Below are 27,257 nucleotides of genomic sequence, written 5' to 3'. Positions count from 1 at the left end.
ATCTTTACGCGCACAGAGGTCGCAAATGTTGAACTCGCACCTTCGAGTTTCGTCTCGATCGCTCAAGTTGGTTGAAGTTTTGTGGACTTCAAAATAGCAGCCAAAGTCCTTCCCTAGAAGCGGTTTTCCATCTCAGCTAACCTTCAATATCCTTGCACTTCTCTTTCAGCCATTCTTCTTTAGATGCCCTGCACTTTCGATGTACTTTATTCTTTAATCGCCTATATTATTTTCTGCTCTACTCTTCTTTATAAATTCTTGTTGGTCACACATGGTCGAGCATAACCTCCAATTCATTGTGTAAGAGTGTGACCAGAAAATAATGCCTAACAACCCACTGCTCTGAAATAAAAGGCTTCTAGTAACATTTGTTTCAGAAAGAATGTGATCAGCAATGATACTTCCGATATTTTTATTGGCGCCGGTGCACATGTTTTCATGTGTGTTGTCTGGTGTTTATTACACCTTTCACTACACTTGTTATTTTATAAGCGCCAGTGGAAAAGGTTGCCGTATTTGTTCTCTCGTGTTTTTTCACACCTTTTAATACTTTTCTCTCATCTTTAGAAATTGTAGATATAATTTTCACTGTACGCATGGATACACGACGTAAAAGGCCATGTCAGAAAAAAATCATATATAGTGCTTCCATATACCTGTTGGATAGTTTTTATTTGTATATTCAGTAGAACGTTTTCTTTTTCCTTGTCCCCTGTAGAAATGTCTTAATGAGGTTTTACTGTATATATTTAGCTCCTGTTAGCTTCTTACCTAAGCATTTATAAAAAGCATAATATTCATTTTTTTAATTTTCAAAATCTTCCTCCACTTGGAGGCTGCCTAAGACTGGAGCTGATACCAATTGGATTACTTCAAGATGTGTAGCAGTTGAACGAGCCAACCAGGATGATGGACTGTCACAGACCAGGTTCGAAGGCTGATACTCTCGTCTACAGCGCCAAGAGGATGGATGAGTAGAACTCGACCATGGGTTTCCCGTGGAAGACGACCACCATACAGATGAGTTGATATTTTATTTCTTAGCACGATAAAGCATAACCTAAGTGATAAAATGTAGGACTTCCTTTCCTTAATACATAAATGCTGTAAATAATACATGTCCTAATATGGAATTTGAGTTTTCTTTTGTCATGTTAATGTAAAATTAAGAGAGCTAACTCTCCAGACAAACAATTTCTTTCTTTTTGATAAGTCTTTCGTGAGGAGAAGTTTATTGTTAATATTTATTTACTTACATATTTTACGCCCTATTTGAGCACTGAAATCAATACATTTGAGTGAATTTCTTCTTTTTCTTCTCCCAGAACTTTCTCATCCTCTCCGACCTGGAAGCCCTTCGTGACCGATATAGTATATTGTTTCCATTCCACTGTTTTTAGTTTGAGACTTATGCTTTTGTTCTTCAAAATCCTCTTCTCTTTTCTGTCTTTGATTTGTTGTTGAGTTATACCCAATTCTTCCAAATCATCCTGAACTTCTTTGAACCAATTATTATTGATTTTATTCTTAAAAAAGTAATCGAATAGTTGTTTCAATATCCTGGTGTCTGGTAATCTTGATATGTGACAGAAAAAGGAAATTCTTCTTTTACGCATTGTAGATATTATTGATTCACATTCACGACAGACAATGTTGTTAGGCAACAATCTCCACTATCCTTCAAATTGGTGTTTTTTATTAATAATTGTTCTAAGAATTCTTCTCTCAGTTTTCTGTAATTTTTCTGTTGTAGATTTTACATTTAATTTGAATGAAGTTTCACTAGCATACGTTGCCTCTGGTTTAACTATGGAATTATAGTGTTTCAGCTTAGCGTTTATCGAAAGAGATTTTTTTTTTAATATAGGTTGGCCAGGTAAGTCTTTGCGCTTGTTTAAATTTAGTTGTTCTGTGTTCTATTGCTTCTTTTTCATTTGTGTTCCATGTTATTATTTCCCCGAGATATTTGAATTTCTGAACAATTTTAATCTCTTTATTACTGTTCAGTTGAATAACTGGTAAATCAACTTTAAAAGTTGGCATCATTTCTGTTTTTTCAAATGAAATTTGTAATCCTATTTTTTAAGCTATAATTTCTAGTTGTTCAATTTGAAATTTAGCCTCTTCTATTGTATTTGCAAGTAATGCTAAATCGTCCGCAAAAGCAAGGCAGTTGAGTTTAATATTTCTGCCGATCTTGATAGTTGGTTGGCATTTCTTGTTCCATTCACGCATAACCTTCTCCAATGCACAATTAAATAACAATGGTGAAAGTCTGTCTCCTTGTCGAAGTCCAGTTCTTATAGTGAATGATTCTGATAATTCACCTCTAAATTTAACTTTTGCCTTCGTATTTTTAAAAGTCATACTAATGAGGTTAACAAGTTTTTGGTGTAAGCCAAATTCTTTAAGGCTTTTTAATAATGATTCACGATGAATACTGTCGTATGCTATTTTAAAATCTACAAACATGATGACTAGACCCTTACTTTGAACTCTTTGGTGCTTCATTATCCATTTTAAACTAATGATTTGATCTGGACAGCTTCTACCTGGTCGAAATCCTCCCTGATATTCTCCAAGTTCTTGGTCGAGTTGTTCTTGGATTCTTGTGTATATAATCTTGGATAAAATCTTGTATGTAATATCAAGCAAGGATATCCCCCGATAATTATTTGGATTGGAGCGATCACCTATCTTATGCAGCGGGTGGATTATCGCTGTATTCCATTCCTCGGGAAGCTTCTCCATGTTCCAATTATCAATGGTGTATTTATGTAGGTTTTGAATAGTCTGATCATTAGCATTCTTCCATATTTCTGCTACTGTTTGATTCTCTCCTGCTGCTTTGTAGTTTTTAAGTGCATTAATTGCTGTTTTCACTTCATTGTAAACTGGTGGTATAATCTTTTGTAATGGAGTTTTATTTTTTGGGTTAGGGTCAAATTCTAAATGTTCCACAGGATCCTCACAATTAAGTAACTCTCTAAAGTATTCTGCAAGGATGTTAGCATTATCCTGATTATTGTGTGCCATTTTTTCACTTTTATTTCTTAACATAAGTGTGGGAGGGGTAAGTTTAGATTGATATTGCTTGAATGTTTTGTAATAGTCTCTTGTTTTATGCTGATTGAATGTTTCCTCTATAGTGTTAAGCATTTCCTTTTGATAATTTCTTTTAATTGTCCTAATTTCTTTAGCTGTTTGTCTTCTGGCATTAATTAATTCTTCTCGAGATTTTTCTGTTTTCCTCTGTTGATCATTTAACCATGCCTTGTCCCTTGCATTTGTCACATTCCCCACTCCACCACGCATGTATCTTTCTCCTTTTAATTGGAGCGATTTCTTCAGCTATGGTTTTAAGTATGTTGATCGTCGTCTTTAATTTGTCATTTAAAGGTGTTTTGGATCTCTCTAAATATATTTTATTATTTATTAAGTAACTGGGATCATAATTTCTCCTTGCTTTGAGATGATTACGTTTGTGTTTCCTTTTTGGTGTTAACTTGATTTTAATTTTTGAGATATAATGATCCGAGTTAATGTCTACCCCACGGAGGACTCTGACATTATAAATTTCCTTATGATAATCTTTATCCATAGCAACATGATCAATCTGAAACTCTCCCAATTTTACGTTAGGGCATTTCCATGTCATAAGTTTATGTGGTAGCCTCATGAATCTGATGGTTTCCAAAACGAGTCCATGATCTGCACAAAGTTCAATTAATCTTTGGCCATTTTTGTTCGTTAATTTATAAGCTGGCCATTTTCCTACAACTGTGAGATACTTCTTTTCTCTGCCTAATTTACATTGAAATCTCCAAGTAAGATCTTTATATGCTCATCAGGGATCTTCGATAATATGTAATCAAGTTCTTCCCAAAAGTTTTCAACTCCTTCTCTATCTTTATTGTTTTTGTCATTTGTTGGTGCATGGACATTTATTAAAGTATAAGTTTTATGCCCACTACTTTAACTGTTAGAAGTACCATCCTCGAAGAGTTTGAAGAAAAATATTCAATTGAGTCTAATATGCTACTATGAACAAGAAAACCTACACCAAATTGAGGTACATTCTTCATTACTCTTTGTCCTGGAGGTCCTTTGTGGAGACGATAACCTCCTGATTCAATTGGGTCCTGGCCTGTGTTCCTGAGTTCTTGTAAAGCCATTATTAAAATCCTATGTTGGTCCATCACATCAGTTAAATGTTTCAACTTGCTCACCTTACTTAGTGAATTAATGTTTAATGTTGCAAAATATGAAAATTTTCCTGATTTGTTGAACTTAAGTCTCTTCTTACATTGTTGGGTTTGTCCACTGTCTGTCAACTATCTGTCGATTGTCTGTTGGGCTTCCAGGCGCTCCGACTTGCCTACGTCTTCTATTTGACACCCCACCAATTCCGAGTGGTGTCTTTGTGCAGATCCTTGTTGTTGTTTGTCCACACCGGTGGATTTATTCATTAGAAGACTCATCGTCGATTGTCTGATCTTTCGATCGAAACATTTCTGATCGAGGTCAGGCTTTACAATTCCAGATGTGATCTGGAAAGGCCTCCTCTGCGAACCATGTGACCTTGCCGCGGTGGGGAGGCTTGCGTGTCCCAATGATGCAGACAGCCGAGCCGCAGGTGCAACCATATCGGATGGGTATCTGTTGAGAGACCAGACTAACGAATGGTTCATCGAAAGGGCGATAGCAGCCTTTCGGTAGTTGCAAGGGCGGCAGTCTAGATGATTGACTGATACGGCCTTGTAATAATACTCAACATGGCTTAGCTGTGTTGATACTGCTACACGGCTGAAAGCAACGGGAAACTACAGCCATAACTAACTCCCGAGGACATGCAGCTCTCTCTGTATGAATGATGTACTGATGATGGCTTCCTCCTGGGTAAAATATTCCGGAGGTAAACTAGTCCCCCATTCGGATCTCCGGGTGGGGACTACACGAGAGGGGACGATCATCAGGAAGATGGATACTGACATTCTGCGAGTCGGAGCGTGGAATGTTAGAAGTTTGAATCGTTGTGGTAGGTTAGAGAATCTGAAAAGGGAGATGGATAGGCTAAAGTTAGATGTAGTTGGCATAAGTGAAGTACGTTGGCAGGAAGAACAAGATTTTTGGTCAGGCGACTACCGAATTATCAACACAAAATCAAACAGAGGAAATGCAGGAGTTGGTTTAATAATGAATAAGAAAATAGGGCAGCGGGTAAGCTACTACGACCAGCATAGTGAAAGAATTATTGTCATCAAGATAGACACCAAACCAATGCCCACCACAATAGTGCAGGTCTATATGCCTACTAGTTCAGCGGATGATGAAGAAATCGAAAGAATATATGAGGAGATAGAAGATTTAATACAATATGTAAAAGGTGACGAGAATCTAATTGTGATGGGAGACTGGAATGCAGTGGTAGGCCAAGGAAGAGAAGGTAGTACAGTAGGAGAATTTGGATTGGGACGAAGGAACGAAAGAGGAAGTCGTCTGGTTGAATTCTGCACTGATCATAATTTAGTCCTTGCCAATACTTGGTTCAAACAGCACAAACGACGGCTGTATACGTGGACGAGACCTGGAGACACTGGAAGGTATCAAATAGACTTCATTATGATTAGGCAGAGATTCAGAAACCAGGTGTTGGATTGCAAAACTTTCCCAGGAGCAGACGTGGACTCTGACCACAACTTGTTGGTCATGAAATGCCATCTGAAGTTGAAGAAATTGAAGAAAGGAAAGAATGCAAAAAGATGGGATCTAGACAAGTTGAAAGAAAAGAGTGTGAGGGATTGTTTCAAGGAACATGTTGCACAAGGACTAAATGAAAAGGCTGAAGGAAACACTATAGAGGAAGAGTGGAGAGTCATGAAAAATGAAGTCAGTAGGGCTGCTGAAGAAATGTTAGGAAGGAAGAAAAGATCAACTAAGAATCAGTGGATAACTCAGGAGATACTAGACCTGATTGATGAACGACGAAAATACAAGAATGCTAGAAATGAAGAGGGCAGAAAAGAATACAGGCGATTAAAGAATGAAGTGGATAGAAAGTGCAAGGCAGCTAAGGAAGAATGGCTGAAGGAGAAATGCAAGGATGTCGAAGGCTGTATGGTCCTGGGAAAGGTAGATGCAGCATACAGGAAAATCAAGGAAACCTTTGGAGAAAGGAAATCTAGGTGTATGAATATTAAGAGCTCAGATGGAAAACCACTCCTAGGGAAAGAAGACAAAGCAGAAAGATGGCAGGAGCATATCCAACAGTTGTATCAAGGTAAAGATGTAGATAATTTGGTTCTGGAACATGAAGAGGCTGTTGATACTGATGAAAAGGGAGACCCAATTTTGAGGTCAGAGTTTGACAGAGCTGTGAGTGACCTCAATAGGAACAAGGCACCTGGAATTGATGACATTCCCTCTGAATTACTGACTGCCTTAGGAGAAACCAGCATGGCAAGGTTATTTCATTTAGTCTGCAAGATGTATGAGACAGGAGAAATCCCATCCGATTTTCAGCAGAATGTTGTTATACCTATTCCCAAGAAAGCCGGTGCTGACAGGTGTGAAAACTACCGCACCATTAGTTTAGTATCTCATGCCTGCAAAATTTTAGCACGTATTATTTACAGAAGAATGGAAAAACAAGTTGAAGCTGAGTTGGGAGAAGATCAATTTGGCTTCAGAAGAAATGTAGGAACACGTGAAGCTATCCTGACTTTACGTCTGATCTTAGAGGATCGAATCAAGAAGGACAAGCCCACGTACATGGCATTTGTAGATCTAGAAAAGGCATTCGATAATGTTGATTGGACCAAGCTATTTATGATTCTGAAGATGATAAGGATCAGATACCGAGAACGAAGAATTATCTACAATCTGTATAAAAATCAGTCTGCAGTGATAAGAATCGAGGGCTTTGAAAAAGAAGCAGCAATCCAGAAAGGAGTGAGGCAAGGCTGCAGTTTGTCCCCTCTCCTTTTCAATGTTTACATAGAACAGGCAGTAAAGGAAATCAAAGAGAAATTTGGAAAGGGAATCACAGTCCAAGGAGAGGAAATCAAAACCTTGAGATTTGCCGATGATATTGTTATTTTATCTGAGACTGCAGAAGATCTCGAGAAGTTGCTGAATGGTATGGATGAAGTCTTGGGTAAGGAGTACAAGATGAAAATAAATAAGTCCAAAACAAAAGTAATGGAGTGCAGTCGAACGAAGGCAGGTGATGCAGGAAATATCAGATTAGGAAATGAAGTCTTAAAGGAAGTAGATTAATATCGTTACTTGGGTAGTAAAATAACTAACGATGGCAGAAGTAAGGAGGACATAAAGTGCAGACTAGCACAAGCAAGGAAGAGCTTTCTTAAGAAAAGAAATCTGCTCACTTCAAACATTGATATCGGAATTAGAAAGATGTTTTTGAAGACTTTCGTGTGGAGCGTGGCATTGTATGGAAGTGAAACATGGACGATAACTGGCTCAGAAAGAAAGAGAATAGAAGCTTTTGAAATGTGGTGTTACAGAAGAATGCTGAAGGTGAGATGGATAGATCGAATCACGAATGAAGAGATACTGAATCGAATTGGTGAGAGGAGATCGATTTGGCTAAATTTGACGAGAAGAAGAGATAGAATGATAGGACACATCTTAAGACACCCAGGACTTGTTCAGTTGGTTTTTGAAGGAAGTGTATGAATATGACAAGCAGATTAGAGCAGATGTAGGATGCAATAGTTACATAGAAATGAAAAGGTTAGCACAGGACAGGGTGGCGTGGAGAGCTGCATCAAACCAGTCTATGGACTGATGACTCAAACAACAAACAACAACATCTGGAAAGGTGATTAATGAAGTATGAATTGGTGAAAAATGAAGTGCTACAAGTTCATCCTAGTTGTTCAGGACTGGGAGTAGGCATTTCCTCCATACCCTGCAAACGTTATGTTTTTTCCGCCAATACTCGGGTAGCTGATTGCAGTGGTTTCCCACTGGGCGATGGGGTCGCCACAGCCCTACGCCAATTATTGTTAATAATTAATAATATTCTAGCAAGTATGAGAAACAAGGATAGATTAGTATTTTGAGTTCCCCTAAGGTGGGATGGAAACAATAGTGAGTGATGAATGAGAGATACCATGTCCATGAAGTTGCTATTAATGTTCAATATGGTTGTCGCAGAGGATAGCCGGGGAGCTCACGTCATTTAAACAATGCATGCTTAGCTGATACATACTATTAACCCTGGAACCGGCAGTCGTCGCAATCGCGACTCATTTCGCTATTACTCAACCGGCAGAGTCGCTATCGAGATGTATTACGCCAGCGCTGACTAATTTCGAGATAGCGGCTTGACACTCAACATTTTAATGAAATATCTTGCATCATGTTGAAGAGGAAACTCTACTCTATAAATACAGCACAATTCTGAAGTAGTTTAGTGTGACAGAATGTGCGGTATACACGTGCCACAAATAAAAGTGGAAGAGAAGTTCAAGGTTCGAAACGCAGTATTACGAAATTGCCCCCCGCGAAACAGTCCTCTAACATATTTCCATTTGTTTTTCTCCAATGCTATCTAGAATCTTTTAGTGACTGAAACTAATAAATACGCACAGGAAATTATTTGAAATAAAATTAATTCCGGAAATATGGGTGGGTATTCTTGCCTGCAAAAGATGGGTTGACGTTACAGTATCAGAAATGAAAAAAAATCATCCCTCTAGTTATAAATATGGGTCTGAAGCATAATAACAACACTGAAAAATAGTGATGCACTTCAAAATCGCAAATATTTCCATATTTTCCAAAAGTCATGTCACTAAAACATTTCAATTGATAAGAAATAATCTATAACCTGTTGGTAATGGCAATATTTGATGCCTACATACTCTATAGTTTGAACACCGACAAACCCCTTGAATATGAGAAATTTATGGTTAATATTGTCAAAGGTCTTGTAGATGAAGAAACTCTTCAAAGCATTCTGCCTGGACGTTCAGGAGAAATGAAACATCAGCTGATACGCCTCCCAGGAAAGAAACTGCGGTTGTGCCCTGTCTGTTCGACTGCAGAAAAAAGTCACGAACCCACTTCTGGTGCCCAGGATGTAATTGTGGTGTCCATAAATGACGACATTCTTGGAGGCCTATGAAAGCAGGAAGGAAGAGGAACCACCCCGAAGGTAGCGAGGATGAATCTAAGTAGACTCACGTGTTGGTGAGATGTGCTTGTGTTATTTCAGTTCTACTTTATTTTATAATACTTCAATGTAGTGAAACCTTTCAACATATTTTTAATCAGCATAAAATTGTGCAAATTTTGTATATAGTAAAATCGTCATAAAATATTACGTTTTACGTACACGTTGCCCAGAACTTGAGGATTATTTTGGAATACTTAGTGTGTGTTGGATACTTTGCCCATACTGCTTCAGGATACTAAATTGGTAAATTTAACTTCCTACTATAGTATTCTTCGTCCTTTTCTGAATAAAATGACTTGTTATACACAAAAATAAATCGAAAAACCACATTATTATGAATTTTTTAAAAGTTGCTTGCAAAACTCGCCTAAATGCTTGCCGCTTGAAGGTAAACCGCTTGCCGGTTCCAGGGTTAAGGCATGAACATCAAGAGAGAAGAGTCCTGAGTGAGAGAGATACAAAACTGTGTTATTTAGGTAAATTATGTTAGGGACAATATGCAAATTTCCCTTGATCGTTGATTTTTACCAGAATCTGTGTGGAGTGTTCTTTTTTGTGTGAAACCAGTGTGAAGTGCTGTGGTATTGGGTGCTTCAAAGAGGGGTCAGAATGTTTACGGTGAGCAAAGAGAAATATGAAGGGTTGAGAGAGGATAATGACACCCCTCTGCCCAAGGAACTAGGATACGCAGTGCGAAAAGTAAAGAGGACCGAACGCCCAAAATAGTCTACGATGAGATATGAAATGAGGAATTCGAATGTTATTGCCCCGATGTAATCGACGTGAAGGATAAGAGAATAGAAAATAAATGAATAATATTCCTTGGAAATCCTGCGGTTATATTGAAATCATCATCATCATCATCATCATCATCATCATCATCATCATCATCATCATTTCCCCTTTCCCGGGTCGGGTTGTGAATCACGGACCTCCATCGCTGCCTGTCTCTTCACCACCCTTCTCTTTTTTTAAGTACATCATCTGGTTTTCCTCCCCTCTTCTCTATGCACTCCCACACTGAATCTGTCCACCTCTTTCGGGATCTTCCTCGTGGTCTCTTTCCTGTTAACTTCTCCAAAAAAGTTTTTTTTGGCACACACTTTTTTTCCCATTCTCTACACGTCCTTTTCCTTATCTCTTCATTTCTAATTCTATCCTTTCTGGTCTTGCCTTTGATTCCTCTTAGGAATTTCTTCTCCGCTGCCTGTATTCTACTCTCCTCTTGTTTTGTTACAACAAAGCTGCATAGGTTAGTATGGGTTCATAATAGGTTGAATATAATACTTTCTTACATTTCTTCATGATATCATGGTTCCACAAAATACCCCTTCCACTCTGGTAGAAGCTGTTTGCTTGTTGTATTCTTTTCCCAATTCCCTCGGTGATCTTTCCATCCTCTGTGATCACACTTCCCAAGTACTTGAAACTTTTAACCACTTCCAGAATTTTACCATTCAGTTTTATCTTTGGTTGTGGAACCTTGCAGCTATTGAATGGGAAGGACCGTCCCACTGACTGAGTCGCGTACAATAAAAGAGAAATCTTTCCTTTCATTGTCTCTTCCCTACCCAGGCAAATGCGGGGGCTGTACCTTAATCAAGACCATGGCCACTTCCTTCCCATTCCTACGCCTTTCCTATTCCATTGTCGCCATGAGACCTATCCATGTCGGTGCGACGTAAAAAGCAAAATAGCAATCTCTTCCCTATGTGCAGAGCGGTGTGCCATGTTATTGAAGTTAAGAGCCATGGATCATGGATTTCACACTGTTTTTTTTTTTTAAATTTTTTCAATGGTTCGGTTTAAGAACACTTGTGTTAAATGTTATGATAATTTAGATGGTAGTTAATAGATAATTATATATCCCCCAATGTACCATAGTATGAGGCAACAGGTAGTTATGGATTTTCAGATGTGTATCTCTCAGTCAGAAGAAACCCAGTTCAAACACAGGCCAGAATGAGCCGGCATGCGCAAGCTTGCATTATGCTTTCGCCGGGGGCAGAAGTGATATCCATGTTTTCCTTATAAGAGTGGCCCTATCTATACATAAATTGTCATAGAATTTTGTTCAGTGTAGTTCTTTGATTTCAAACAGAACCGATGTTCATCGTTGTGTGTCTTGGTATCAGGGCTACAGATAGTTCGGGGAGTTTTTGCTCACTGTTGTGTGGGTTTCTTTAATGTAAATACAGTAGAAGTCCAATATAGCGAGTACGGCATATAACGAGAACCCCGTTATAGCGACGACTTTTTCTGTCCCTTCAAAATTCCTATATTAAACTGTGTACCGTCCTTCGGCTACAGCGAGCACCGCATCACTGGCGTATCAGTTATTACGAGCGATTAAGCGCGCGCAATTTTTTCCGTTACTGATATTTATGCACCCCAGCGATGATAGGCCCCTACCACATGCGATCGATTACCTTCGGCATCGTTTCCTCGCTATGTGCACTAGCGATTTATCTCGTCGACATTCGAAGGCGATGTCAGAGTCGATTAGTAATATCCGTCGACAGCTGTTCCGTAAAAAAAATTCGAAATGAAAGAGAACATATTTTCGTAATAAATGCGTAAATAACGTGTCCGATAACGGTTGTTAACTCATTAAAAATTAAGGCTGACTAAATGACCGCTTAATTTTGAGGTGACATACTGCAATTAAGTAAGAATGGGATACACCTCGAGATATGGCAGAATGCTTAATTGATTTCAGAGGTTAGTTTATATTTTGTCGCGTCTGGTTAAATTACGAAAAGGCTATTATGAAAATTTATAGCGCGAAGGATATAATTTCTCTACTAGCACTTGAAGTGTGTTTTCATCGTACGTATAGTACGGTTAAGTTAGGATACGTGACGCTGTTTGAATAAGAAAACTGAGATGTTTGCAACAAAATGCGATCGAGCATCTTCGGTACGGTAGAGTTTTCTCACATTGTGCATTTACGAGCTCTCTCGTCGACATTCAAAGGCGATGTTGGAGTTGATTAGTAATACCCATCGACTGCTGTTCTCTAAAGAAAATTCGAAATGAAAGAGGATAACACGTTTTCATAATAAATGCGTAAATAACGTGACCGATAGCAGTTGTTAACTCGTTAAAAGTAAAGACTGAAGTATATCTTAATTTTAATGTTTTAATTAAGTAAGAATGTGATACACCTCAAGATATGGCAGAGTACATCACTGATTTCAGAGGATATTTCATATCTTCTCGCGTCTAGTTACGGCTATTTACATGCGTTTCAAATATGTTTTCATGATAGGCTACATATACGGTTAGGTTTGGTGACGCTGTTTGAAGAAGAAAGCTGAGATGTTTGCCACAGAAATCTCTGGAGTGATGTCGTATTTCTCCGAATCCAAGACTTTCTTTTTCCTCAGAATCTCATACCGTGGTAACCACGCTGCTTCTCTTCACACGCGCACAGAATTCGTTGACAATAAACAACCGCCTCTTTACTACGCATCGCTAGCCGCGACAACCGTTGTACAGTGCTTGTGTGTTTCTCAAATCTGCAGAATGGTATCAAAACATGTGACCCTTCGAATTCTTAGAAAAGCCATGGCTACTTAGTGGCAGAGTCATAACTCGTCTATTGTACTTAGTGCTTAGTAAAATTAAGGTTTATAGACAGCAGGAATATTTTCGTGATGGATAGTCGTATTGTAAAGATACCGGTACGTGGAAAAGGTATTGCCGGCAAATTTTCAACGGGTTCTAGTTGATATTATGATACTAATTTTAAGTTAATGTTTATTAAACACTTGGAAATGTAGAATAATTGTGCAGCCGCAAGAAAATACAGCATAGGCCCAATTAAAGCCAATATTAGGCATTAGCGTGAAGACAAAGAGCTAAAAAAATGCGTACTGTACAAAAAAATGCATTCAGTGGTCCGCAACAAGGATGCTTTAAAGAAGTCGAAGATGGAATTGTGAGGTACGTGCACGAAAAACGCAAGGGCGGAATGCCCATACCGTGGCGCAATAAACTTGTTTGTTGACTTTTAACGTTCGCGATTAGGCCTATACATCGCTAGCCACTGAATTTGGCTGAACTCGACAAGCGAGACGTGCGTGTAGCGGTAACCGGTTATATTTGTCGCTGCGTAAAAGTAACAGTTTTATAGACAGTAAGAATAATTTCCTGATGGATCGTTGTGTTATAGAGGCGCATGGAATAGATATTGACGAAAAATTTTCAACGAGTTCTCTTCGGTATTATGATGCCAATGTTAAGTTAATGGTCCTTAAACAGCGGAAATAAAGAATAATTGTGCAGCCGCAAAAAAGAAAAATAATTATGGCATGACGAAAGTCAATGTTCGGCGTCTAAAAATAGTCTAAAAATGCGTACTATTGTACAACAAAGCATTCATATGATTTTACAAACTTCTTTTTGAGCCTGATTTAAATTTTTTGAAGGAAAAAGTGGGGTTCATCTTGCATTCGGAGAAATACGGCATTATATTTTTTTCAGATGAAATTAAACATACACTTTCACGAAGTATCGGATTACGAAAAATAACAAACAAGTAAGCCATAGTGTGGATATCATCTGCGGAAACACAAGTTTTGAACAAACTGATTGCCGTTTCATACCGATTTCAATGTGCATGAAGGGTTTTCCGACTTTTATACAAAATCGGATACAACGACAATCCGTTATAGCGAGTAAATTTTTCGCTGTTATGAATTCTCGCTATAACGGACTTCTACTGTATCTGTCTCATGTGTTAACTATGTAGCGTAGGGACCGGTTAATTACGTGCTACGAATAGAATGTATTATGTAAGGGACATCATCTCAAATTACATGGTGGTGATTGACCGAAGCAAGTAAATTAAGAATAGAAAGATAGATGATGTTAACTGCCAGACTTATATTATAATTCATTGCCCAATGAAGCTTGTGCTAAGTGAGATCAGTGAATGCCCTTCAGGTGAGTTAATGTAATTTGCGTATTACTTTTCTTCTTTTCTCCGTGTGCGGAGAGTTTATTGTAATAGTATTCTTTTTTTCCTTATGTCACAATTCAGGAATAAATTTATATTCGTGACCCTATTACATGATTCTTGTCATTACTAGCAGTGCTAAGCAGTATCCAGTAAATAGTTAAATAGTTGAATCCAGAAATCCTACTTTCATATTAGACAAGACTCCGTCTTAAGTATTTTTCTTAGTTATTTTTTTTCCGAACGTTACCACCCTCCAAGTGCTAGAGCTGCCGACGTTAGCACAGAAAGTAGGAGGAGGGCGGTTCGAAGCCAGTAATGGCAATTCAGGTCGCTCTTCGATACAGTCTCATCCGTGGTCATTTGTCAGGTTACGATTATGCATTATTACGTTTGGACCTCCTATCAAAGTCCGTAAGAGTGTATATATAGTGACCCAGCAATGTGAGGAAGGGTGTAATATTTAGTGCCCAGATCCCAACATCCCCCCTGTGGGTGGGGGCGGTAGAATAACACCCACGGTATCCCCTGCCTGTTGCAAGAGGCAACTAACAGAAACCCCAGGGACTCTGAACTTTGGAGCTTGGATTGGCGACCACGGGGCCCTCAGCTGAGTCCTGGCATTGCTTCCACTTACTTGTGCCAGGCTCCTCACTTTCATCTATCCTATATGACCTCCCTTGGTCAACTCTTGTTCTTTTCAGACCCCGACGATATCATGTATGGAGGTCTAGGGAGTCTTTCATTTTCATGCCCTTCATGGCCCTCGTATTCCTTTGGTCGATACCTTCATTTTTTGAAGTGTCGGACCCCTGCGATTTTTTCTATCTGATTAGTGTTATATAGAGGATGGTTGCCTAGTTATACTTCTTCTTAAAAATATAATCACCACCAGATCCCAACATAACATAATGTTTTAGTACAAGGCACATGAAGTATAACGGGGTGTTCTGAAGAAAGGTTCCGAGTGAATATGGTTGTTTATTGCAATGTGTTCCTGTATATAATTTAGTTATACTTTACTCACCTTAGTTTAGTTAGTGATACTTTAGTTGCTTTAGTTATACTTTAGGTTGTAAAGATTTCATATGTTTAAATTTTAATGAAAAATTACATTGTATATACATGAAGTGGTTAAGTGTAAGAAAGGGCCGGGAGCCCTAACTTTGCCACAATAAAGACGCTTTAATAATAATAATAATAATAATAATAATAATAATAATAATAATAATAATAATAATAATAATAATAATAATAATAATAATAATAATATTTAAATGACGAGGTAGTATGTTATAGATGTTGATTCCCATAGGGAACCTGAAATATTTGTCCCGAATGAGTTAATTTATAATACCAATATAAATGGTCCGTTATTGGACATTTAAATTTTCCAGCTAACTCATTCCTGGTTGCCAGTGTTTCACCTCAGTGTGCTAAGTTGGCCTCATCAGTTGGTAAATAGTACACCCACCAAGACGCATGGCTAGTGCATACCGCGGAGGCCACTGCATAGACTACTTGGAGCCACCAGCAGTGCCAATGCACTATGAGAGACTTTGTCTCATTACCAAAAATTGATGCCTGCTGGCCATCAGATGCTGTAGAAGTTGATTCCCATAGGGAACCTGAAATATTTGTCCCGAATGAGTAAACTTATAATACCAATAATGGTGTAATACTGGACTTTATAATACTAGCCGGTGGCTCCAAGTAGCCTACGCAGTGGCCTCCACGGTATGCACTAGCCATGCATCTTGGTGGGTGTGCTATTTACCAACTAATGAGCCCAACTTAGCACACTGGGGCGAAACGCTGGCAACCAGGAATGAGTTAGCTGGAAAATTTAAATGTCCAATAACGGACCATTTATACTGGTATTATAAATTTACTCATTTGGGAGAAATATTTCAGGTTCCCTATGGCAATCAACATCTATATCATCTGATGGCCAGGCAGGCATCAATTTTTGATAATGTGACAAAGTCTTTCATAGTGCACTGGCACTGCCTGTGGCTCCAAGTAGCCTACGCAGTGGCCTCCATGGTATGCACTAGCCGTGCGTCTTGGTGGGTGTGCTATTTATCAACTGATGAGCCCAACTTAGCACACTGGGGCAAAACGCTGACAACCAGGAATGAGTTAGCTGGAAAATTTAAATGTCCAATAACGGACCATTTATATTGAGGTAGTATGTATCAAAAAAGTCCATAAATACAGGTTCTAAATTTAGTATCTCCTGATAAATGAGCAAACGTTTACCATCACTGTAAGAGCAGTGAGCTCTGTATTACAAATTCTACAAAAGGCCATCTATATAATCAATCTCTTGATACAAACACAAAAGCTATACTGCATAACACATACTGACAGACAGCTCACTTGTCTCTTACCAAAGAGTTCACTGTAGAATCTTACAATGATTGCAACCATTTCTCAGAATTTCAGGACTCATGTTAACAGGACTTTTATTGATGCCTACTAACTCCTTTTTAAACATTTTAACCTTTCTTTGGAACATCCAGTATAAAGGAATATAAGATGAATGCCAACCAAATTTTATTACTCACTTTGCCTGCCAAAAACACAACCCTTGCATCATGATCATAATATGGAAACAAAACTCCAGACGAGCAGTCGATATTCTCAACACAGAGTGGCTCTGATAGGTCGCTCTGACTCCACACAGCATACTGTCGATCTGAATGGCGGGAGAAGCCTGTGGTAAGAAGACGGCCTGTGTTGCCCAAGAACACGACCTTGCAAGCTTTGGTACCAGCATGACAAATGCCTTCCTGCCAAAATACAATTAAATGAATTAAGATTTTTAAGACATCTCGAATAATTTCATATTCTTCTCTATCCTGCTATAAACTAGAGGTAAAAGTTGTTATATCTTACCGACAACACAATACCCTTACGGGGCTCAATGACTCTCAACTTCTTGTCCTTGCATGTGGTAGCAATGAGTGAACCATCGCGGTTGAAAGACATAGAATAGATAACATCCGGATGACAGTCAATCACATTTACGGCTTCACCATGCCCTACATCCCACACAATCATCTGAAAAAGAACAGTTAATGTAGAATATGTACACAATGATCACATTTGTGCTAGACTGCAAGTACCTTCATCTAAATAAAAAGTCTGAAGTCTATGGTGCTTCATGTCATACAATGATAAGAGTGGATGTAATACAAGGCTAGATCAAATGAAAATGGAACCCGGGCCACAGAATGAAATCAACAAGGTACTATTTGAAAAGTAATCCCTGAGATTACACAAGCACTTTTTCTACTGTTTTAGCAAGCGGTGAATACCTTGCTCATAGAACTAGTTTGGCTGAGATTGGAACCAGTTGTGAACAATATGTCCATGACTTCATTGTCTGAGAAGAAGCGCCAACCCTTCAATGCCTGTTTTCAGCTAACCAAAGATATGGAAGTTGCATGGTGATTGGACCAGGGCTGTACAGTGTGTTTTCCAACAATGTCCTTCTAATATCACCTGGAGTGAATTTGCTGCATGAAACGAATGGCCACATATGGCAGCTGTTACACAGAACACATTGACGTTGTTTGGGTGGACCCCGAATAACCTGTGTAGCCCTGATCTATAGCCAAACAACTTCCATATCTTCAGTCTGAAACACAAGAATTTAGATAAGAGTATGCCATTCATCACCTAAATTTTGTAGATTCAACATTGGTATTTTTATTATTCTCTTACAAAGGTAATGATTCTCGCAAACAAAGGAGACTTACTAGGTGGTCGAAGCCTGCGCTGACTAAAATGTTCTCTGCTGTTGGATGCCATTCAATGTAGCCAACTCGCCGCTTGTGGCCGTGCAAATCTATCAGCCAGTCCGTTAAATGAGTAACCAGACCTCCATCGGGGATGTACCAGAGTTTCACCTATAAAAAATGAATGGATAAGATTATAAGAAAAACTAGTTACAAAGAAAAATGAAAACAAAATTGCAGACAGAAATTATATATATACAAAACGATAAATACAACCACTTGCAATCTATACTACTACTACTTTTAAAGTTAGTGCTGTGGTCTGGACTAATCTTTAAAACTACTCGCTGGATTTTGATGAAACTTTCTCCAACATCTTTCTAATGATTGTAGGAGAAACAAAGATTAGGAATTATCTTTACTGTGAGAAGTACACAAAATTCACTTTTTAACTCATTTTTTACAGTAACTGTTAGATTCTTCAGTCTTTTGAAATTAATTTTGAGTACTAAATTTATAAACTACTTGAAAAAGGAGGCATATGGTAACAGCACTACACTTGAAAGAGAAATAGCTTAATTTTTAATTTTCAAGTGTAGTGCTTATACCGTAACTTTTCTTATTCAGGTAATATACAAACTTGATAATCAAAATTAGTTTAGAACCTACGAGTTATAAATTAACTGAGTTGAAACTGAAAAGAAATAGCTTCAGATATTACAAAAAAAATCTTGCCTCTAAGAGCATACAGTGTTTCATTCTGATGACAAAAGTTCGAACCACCTACATCTCTACCGCACTCTGGATGCCAAAGAGCATGGAACAGGTCACCAATTTATAAAGCATTTGTTGTTGTTGTTGTTGTTCTTTAGTCATCAGTTCACAGACTGGTTTGAAGCAGCACTTCATTCCACCCTATCCTGTGCTAACCTTTTCATTTCTACATACCAAATATATCCTACAGCTACTCCAATCTATTTGTCATATTTATTTCTTGGTCTACCCCTATCATTTTTACCCCCTACACTTCCCTCAAACACCAACTGAACAAGTCTGGGTGTCTTTAGAATGTGTTTATTTTCATCTTGTACTTCTTCTCCAAGACTGTGCCCATACCATTCAGCAAATTTCTCCAGATCTTCTGCAGGCTCAGATAAAATAACAATATCATCGCCAAATCTCAGATTTTTAATTTCCTCTCCTTAGCTTGTGATTCCCTTTCCAAATTCCACTCTGATTTCCTTTACCGCCTGTTCTATATAAACGGTGAAAAGGAGTGGGGACAAACTGCAGCCTTGCCTCACACCTTACTGAATTGCTGCTTCTTTTTCATAGCCCTCGATTCTCATCAGCTGCAGACTGATGTTTGTACAGATTGTAGATAATTCTTCTTTCTTGTTATCTGATCCTGATTACCTTCAGAATCTCAAATAGCTTGGTCCAATCAACACTATCGCTTGCCTTTTTTTCAATCTATGAATGCCATGTACGTGGGTTTGTTTTTCTTAATTCAATCCTCCAAGATCAGATAAAAAGTCAGTATTCCTTTAAATGTTCCTATATTTCTTCTGAAACCAAACTGATTTTCTCCCAACTCAGCTTCAAATTGACTTTCCATTCTTCTGTAAATAATACGAGTTAAAATTTTGCAAGCTTGAAATACTAAACTAATGGTGCAGTAGTCTTCACACTTGTCAGAACCTGCTTTCTTGGGAATAGGCAAAAGAACATTCTGCCAAAAATTGGATGGCACTTCTCCTGTATCAAACATCCTACACATTAAATGGAATAACCTCACCATGCTGGTTTCTCCTAACACAGTCAGTAATTCTGAGGGTATGCCATCAATTCCAGGGGTCTTGTTCCTCTTGAGGGTCTCTCAAGGCTCTGTCGAATTCTGACCTCAAAATTGGGTCTCCCAAGTCATCAGTATCAGCAGCCTCCTCTTGTTTTAGAGCCCTATCATCTACTACTTTCTCTTAATACAACTGTATAATACGTTCCTGCCATCTTTCTGCCTTGTCTTCTTTCCTTAGAGGCGGTTTTCCATCTGAGATCTTAATATTCATAAACCTAATTTTCCCTTCTCCAAAGGTTTCCTTAATTATCCTGTATGCATCATCTACCTCTCCTACAATCATAAAACCATCATCCTTGCACTTCTTTCAGATACTTCCTTAGCTCTCCTAAACTTCCTACCTAATTCATTCTTTAATCAACTGTATTCTTTTCTACCCTCATAATTTTTTTTTGCATTCTTGTATTTATGCCGTTCATCAATCAGGTTTAATACCTCCCAAGTTATCTACTGATTCTTACTTAGTCTTACCTTTCTTCCTAACTTGTCTTCAACAGCCCTACCAATCTCATCCTTCATGACTGTCCACTCTTCAACTATTGTGTTTCCTTCAGCCTTTTCATTTAGCCCTTGTGCAACATGTTCTCTGAAACAGTTCGAACCCCTCTGTCAGCAGCCCTGAAGATGATTTCCCATGGTTTCTCATTTTCACACCAGGCAAATGCCTTGAAACAATCTAACACAATTTTTTCTTTCAACTTATCTAGATTCCATCTTCAGCATTCCTTCCTTTCTTCAATTTCAGATGGCAATTCATGACCACCAGGTTGTGGTCAGAGTCTACGTCTGCTTCTGGGGAGGTTTTGGAATCCAACTTCTGGTTTCTGAATCTCTGCTTAATCATAATGAATTCTATTTGCTACCTTTCTGTGCCTCCATGTCTCATACACGTATACAGCCATTGTTTGTGGTGTTTGAACCAAGTATTAGCGAGGACTAAATTATGATCGGTGCAGATTTCAACCAGCTGACTTTCTCTCATTCCTTTGACCCACTTCGAATTCTCCTAAAGCATTACCTTTCCCTTTCTTGGCCTACTACTGCATTCCAGTCTCCCAACACAATTACATTCTTGTATCCTTTTACATATTGTATTAAATCTTCAATCTCTTCATATGTTCTTTCGATTTCTTCCTCGCTGGCTGACCTACATTATTGTGGTGGGCACTGGCTTGGTGTCTATCTTGACAACAATAATTCATTCATTATGTTGGTCATAAGCTGCCCTATTTTCTTATTCATTATTAAGCCAACTCCTAGATTTCCCATGTTTGATTTTGTGTTGATAATTCTGTAGTCGCCTGACCAAAATTCCTGTTCTTCCTGCCAACATACTTCACTTATACCAACTACATCTAACTTCAGTCAATCCACTTCCCTTTTCAGATTCTCTAACCAACCACAATCATTCAAACTTTTAACATACCACGCTCCAACTTGCAGAATATCGGTATTCATCTTCCTAATTATCTTCTCCTCCCATCTATCTCCACCCGAAGTCCTGAATGGGGGACTATTTTACCTGTGAGGAAGCCATTATTATTACATCATTCGTTCATACAGAGAGAGATGCATGTACTTGGGAGTTAGTTACGACTGTAGTTTCCTGTTGCTTTCAGCCACGTAGCAGTATCAACACAGACAAACCATGTTAAACATTATTACAAGGCCACATCTGTCAATCATCCAAACTGCCGCCCTTGCAACTTCCAAAAGGCTGCTACACCTCTTTCAATGAACCATTAGTTAGTCTGGCCTCGCAACAGATACCTAGCCAATATGGTTACATATATGCCTCGGCTATCTGCTTCATTGGGATGCGCAAGCCTCCCCACCGTGGCACAGGGTCACATGGTTTAGAGGGAGGGATCCTAACACTGTAAGGAGGTCTGGAATTTTAAGTTATGAAGTTAAAATATTTCCTATAAAATTTTTATTTGCCATCACACTCAATAAACTGCACGAATCAAACCTTCAAGAATGTCAGAATATATTTGCGTTTTGAAAGTTTATCATGTGGACAATTACCCATGTAAATTAGCAAACAAGGGATATTTGCTTATAAATAGGCCATTTCTTTTGGGAGGTGGCAATTTTGAATCTTACATCAGCAGTTCTGAAGTTTTTTTTCCTGTAGTTTCCCATTTTTACACCGGACATATGTTCGGGTTGTTGCTGTATTAAAGCCATGGCTACTTCCTTCCTTGTCCTAGCTCTTTCCTACCGCATCGTCACTGAAAACCTATCTGAGTTGGTGCAACGTTAAGCGTCTACAGAGAGAGAGAAAATAAACTTTTAAGGTTGACTGTAGGCCAAGGGCCAATGATAAGCTTCCTGAGCCAGATTTTACTTGCAGTAGCATGGCCAATTACACTCTGCTCCTACTCTACCTCTCCAAGTGCCAACCAGATCCGATGTTGCTTAAATTAGAAGATTTCATGATAAATGGCATTGTAATAAGGCTATGCTGTTGGTATTTAAAATATATTTATTATTTATTAATTGTAATCTTATACAGTAAAATCTCATTAGTACATTTTTGAAGAAACAAATGTATTTGGACATCACAGATGGGAAAAATGATAACTCAAAATTTGTAATATATGAACTCTGAATCTAATAATACATCTTATCACAGTTAAACAGGAATATCTACACTGGTTTAAAATACAAATGTATGATCGATTGCTTTGTTGGTTTTAATTTTAAAACTGAACTTTCCATCTTGTTTGGTAAAGCCATTATGTCATCGTCAACTTCAAACACACATATATGCCGCTGCCACTTCATTAAGTTACTTGTCTCTATCACTTCTGACATCATAGGAACTGGCTTAGGATACGGCTCATCATCACTTTCATCCTGCACTGACATTATTCTCACCTTCTGTTCTTCAAGTATTTCATCTACTGATGTAGTTTCATGCACTGGAAGATCATCATTACACTGAATATATTTTGAAAGAGATGTTACCTGGTATTTGGAGATATTCTTCACTCCCGGAAAACTCATCTACCATGACTTCACTACTGAGAACATAACAAAAGACAGCTGAACTGAAGCAGTTTCAAATGCTAGTTTGCTTCGTAAAATCCAGGCAGATCAGATAATCTCCTTAATAAAATGCATGCAGTAATTTTTCTCGTCATCGATTCCAGTGCAGCCAATCTTCTCTATACCAGCCTTTTACAATATCGGTACTTTTGCCTCACAAACCATATTCTTCCTCGATTTAACCCGCTTAGCGCCAAGATCCAATCTCAGTATAAAGATAATTTAAAAGTCATCACCTTATCAATACACAGATTTATTTACTTCAAAATTGGTAAATTAGGTCAAGACCGGTTTCGACCCCTAAGGGATCATCTTCAGTTGACATACATATAAAAAAGATATATACAAAAACATCACATGTAAAATATTCATCTTTTAGTTAATTCAATTGAGTCAAAAACATTTTTTTGTGTTTAGAATGTTGGTGGGTACATCTTAGTTTGAAAACATGTGTGTGAGATTTATAGGCTCACTATGTCCAAATTATTGCGTATATAGGTCCTATACCTCCCTACATACAGCGTCAAAACTATTACATTCAATACAACCCATCTATTTGATGAAAACACTGGCAAATTGCTTACTGAAATGGCAAAGTGTGTACATTTCTAGTTCAAAAGCACATGCTGTCATATTACAATTTATATTACAAAGTATAGAATAAAATTATTCTTGCATTTGTGCACATTGATAATAGTGAGACTATTGTATGGTCTTCAAAAAATACCGTTGTTTGAGGTATGTCACTGTATATCTGCTTTTTTTGAAATGTCAATAGTCTAGTTACATTCTTATATATAAGTTATGAAATTTCACTTTTTATAGTTCAGTCAAATGGAAGAAACATAGAATAACCTTGTTAATTTAGATTCTTCATGACTAAAATACTGGTATATAGTACATTATTAAAATAGATCCTTAATACTAAAATACAAGTATGTGGTACCTTCTGTACTTGTTTTATATATTAAAATGGGGTTTACATTTATTGACATTAGTTCTATGGTTTGTTATCATTTGTAAAGTTGTGGTCTAATATGAAAGCCAGTTGGAAATGTTTAAAGTTAGTCTGATGGGAAAGGGTTCAATCCCTTGTTTATATTGTTTATTTTTGCCGCTTGTACAAGCATGGGGTGATCTAGTTAAAATGAACTCTTTATACCTAAAATATTGGTATATGGTGGCTTATTAAAATAAATTCTTTACATTAAAAGTACTAATATGTAGTGCTATACGTGCACATTTTTCAAACGTATGATAGGGTTAACATAGGTTAACAACAGTACTATGGGTTGTTACCGTTTGTGAGATTATAATCTGATATAACTGGTCAGTTAGAAATGTTTACATAAATACGACCGAATACATATTTATACTATGTTGCTTTGCCTCTTTTTACAAGTGAATTACGTGATGTAGTATAATATTGATGCAATTTTGTAAGCTGCTGCTGTTGTTGGAGTTATCTCGAGATTCTGTATGTCGTTAGGAAAACATTTTCTTTTTTTCGCGTGTCGTTACTAGTTGAATGAGTGACTATTGTGAAGTGGAGTGCGTTTGAAATGTCGTGCGTCTTGATAAAGTTGCACGTTTGTTGTGGCATGGAGGCTTCTATATGTTGTGAAATAATGTATCTGCAAGCAGAAATAAGTGTATAATATGATGTGTTGTAGAGATGTGGAAAGTAAGTTATATGTCGTATCACTTACGTAAAATGTTGAGACCATGTATTGCGTGGCTGCCTGTCGGGATCTGTTGCGTGTTATTCTGGGGCTGTAATTTGCGGTGGCGGAGGGGAGGTTTGAAGGGATGAGTGGAGCGCTTGTGACGGGAGTGGGGTTGGAGGAGGGGAGATCTTGGAGCGGTTTATTTGTATGTATGGATTGTTGTTTGTTGATTCTTTTTAAATAATAATCTGCTAGGAGGGGAATTACGGCGTGGAAAAGAATATTGTTTTTGTCTGTATTTTCGTTCAAGTTAAAATCTGGGTTGATGTATTTATCTAGGTTTATGTAGAATTCTTCTAGTATACTGAGCAAGGGGCTTTTTGGATTGGTATTAAGGATTTGCATGTCGTTATTGATGTTTGTAAATTTGTGCTTTTGATCATTAATGTGCTGTCCCATAGCTGAAAAATGTCTATGTTTGATAGCATTTACGTGTTTATTATATCGTATTGAAAAACTTCTTCCAGTAAGCCCTACATAGCTGACTCGGCAGTCACTGCATTTTAGGCGGTAGATACCTGAATAGTTGTATTTGTTTATGTTGTTAACTGTTTTGGAATAGTATAGTATGTTAGTGTAGTTGCATGTGGTTTTGTAGGCTATTTTTAGCCTTGTTTTTTAAAAATGTTCGTTATAGAGTGTATATGGTTACTGTTGTAAGTAAATAATGTGTATTCTTTTTTTATCTTTGACGGTTCTAGTTAACTTGGTTTTTGGTTGGTTTTTTATTTTGTTAATGATCCGGTTAATCATTTCTCTTTTATATCCCTTTTGTTTGGCTATTTCGTGGAAAAGGTTCAATTCTTTGTTTAAATCTTTTTTCGTAAGTGGAATATTATATGCTCTGTATATCATGCTATAGTATGCGGCTTTCTTGTGGGTGTATGGATGGGTGGAATCTATTTTTTTTGTGTTCGATGTATGGGTAGGTTTTCTGTATATGTTGTAAGTTAAATGGTTGTTATGTCTAGTTATGGACATATCTAAGTAGTTAATAGTGTTATTGTTTCCAGTTTCCACAGTGAATTTTATGTGAGGATCTATTTTATTTAGTTTTTCTAAGATTGTATTTTCATTGGTATGTCTATTATCCATTATAATAAACACATCGTCAATAAATCTGCACCAAAGGATAATGTTTTCTATTTTTTGGATTTCTTGATGTTCTAGGTCAGGGATGGCGAACCTATGCCACGCGTCACTAGGTGACACGCGGACACGATTTCGGTGGCACGCCACATGAACATAATAATATTTTATATATACGTCTCGTACTACAGGCAGTGCATATCTTACAGTGTTTCACGTGTAAGAAATAAATATCGAAAATCTAAATACTAGTTCCATTCGGACGTGCAATATGGCAACACTGCTACACTGATAGGTCCGAAAGTCAAGTGAGATAGTGTCGTTTTCTGGTGGTTTTGTATACGGACATCGCAAATATGTTTTCGGTGCCGAAAAAAAAGCAGAAACTTAACAAAGGTTGTGACCGTATTTTTCAAGAACTCTGGCCAAGGGAATTCGGACTGTTAAAAAGATGTGTTGCCTGTGTTCGAAAACAGTTGTATCCCCCACATTTAATGTAAAGCGCAATTTTGAGACTGGCCATTCATATGTTTGTTCCATTTCATATGAAGAAAGAAGAGAGTTCGTTTCACAAAATATCCATCATTATGCAAACAAACTAGTTCTTTTGTATTATCTTTCTGGCCAAGGAATAATATCAGTGCGGCTGCATAGTACAGAACGCATGGGGAACAGAGTTCTGACGGTGAGTTGTTGAAAGAAAATTTCTTATTGACGTCCGACACATCATTTGGAAACTTCTCTAATTAAAAACTAATAATTAACAAGATTAAAGGAATTCCAGCCAGCTGAACTGCTGTCAAGGATAGAATAATAAAAATGAGTGAAGAAGTTTCGGAGCAGTTGAAAGCTAATTTGGATAACTCCCACATATATGCAGTATGTTTTGATGAAAGCATGAATGTGACCTTACAAACAAGGAGAGCTTTATTTTAGATTTCCTTATGGAAATGTGATGAGGGAGAAATTAGTTAATTGTTGAGCGTACAAACTACAACGTGGGAAGATAATGAAGCTAATGGAGGAAACGAAGTCCATTCGCAATATTAGTACTTTAGATTTTTATATCTAATAATTTTTTTACAATTTGTTTTACGTCGCACCGACACAGACAGGATTTGTGGCGACGATGGGATAGGCTTACGAGTCGGTAGGAAAGCACCGCGGCCCCACGGAACATGCAATCAAATGTATTTACAAGATATATTGCACCCGTTATGCAAATATGTATAATAAATAAATAAATAAATAAATAAATAAATAAATAAATAAATAAATAAATAAATAAATAAATAAATAAATAAATAAATAAATAAATAAATAAATAAATAACTCAAGAAATGAATAAATAACGTATTATGAAACATAATCGGGAAATTGAAAGGAAGTTGCGAGGGGGGGGGGGGGGTGTAGGTTGTAGACATCCCGTAATGGAAATGGAAAACAACAAGTGGCACAGTCAACAGATGAGAATAATAAACCAGAGTTAAAATGGCACACTAGTTGGAAAAGGTTCGCCATCCCTGTTCTAGGTAGTCCATGTATATTTCAGCTATTATGCCTGATATTGGTGATCCCATGGGTAATATTTTTTGATGGTATTTTAGTATTAAGT

General features: G+C 37.6%; 1 protein-coding gene across 3 annotated transcripts in view; it reads right to left on the bottom strand.

Annotated features, from left to right (window-relative positions):
* LOC136857516 (coronin-2B) overlaps window positions 1-27,257 on the bottom strand; it is a 252,436-nt gene that overhangs the window by 79,437 nt on the left and 145,742 nt on the right. For all 3 annotated transcript variants that reach the window (XM_067136227.2, XM_067136229.2, XM_067136228.2), the window contains 3 exons: window positions 17,936-18,085; window positions 17,070-17,234; window positions 16,739-16,963 (listed from right to left, as the gene is read on the bottom strand). In XM_067136227.2, the coding sequence (XP_066992328.1) occupies window positions 16,739-16,963; window positions 17,070-17,234; window positions 17,936-18,085 (540 nt within the window). The remainder of the gene's footprint in view (window positions 1-16,738; window positions 16,964-17,069; window positions 17,235-17,935; window positions 18,086-27,257) is intronic.

This window comes from Anabrus simplex, chromosome 1 (assembly GCF_040414725.1).
Source record: "Anabrus simplex isolate iqAnaSimp1 chromosome 1, ASM4041472v1, whole genome shotgun sequence".
In the NCBI taxonomy this organism is placed as follows: domain Eukaryota; kingdom Metazoa; phylum Arthropoda; class Insecta; order Orthoptera; family Tettigoniidae; genus Anabrus; species Anabrus simplex.
Note: the sequence above shows the minus strand (reverse complement) of the source record. Positions and strands in the feature narration are given on the sequence as shown.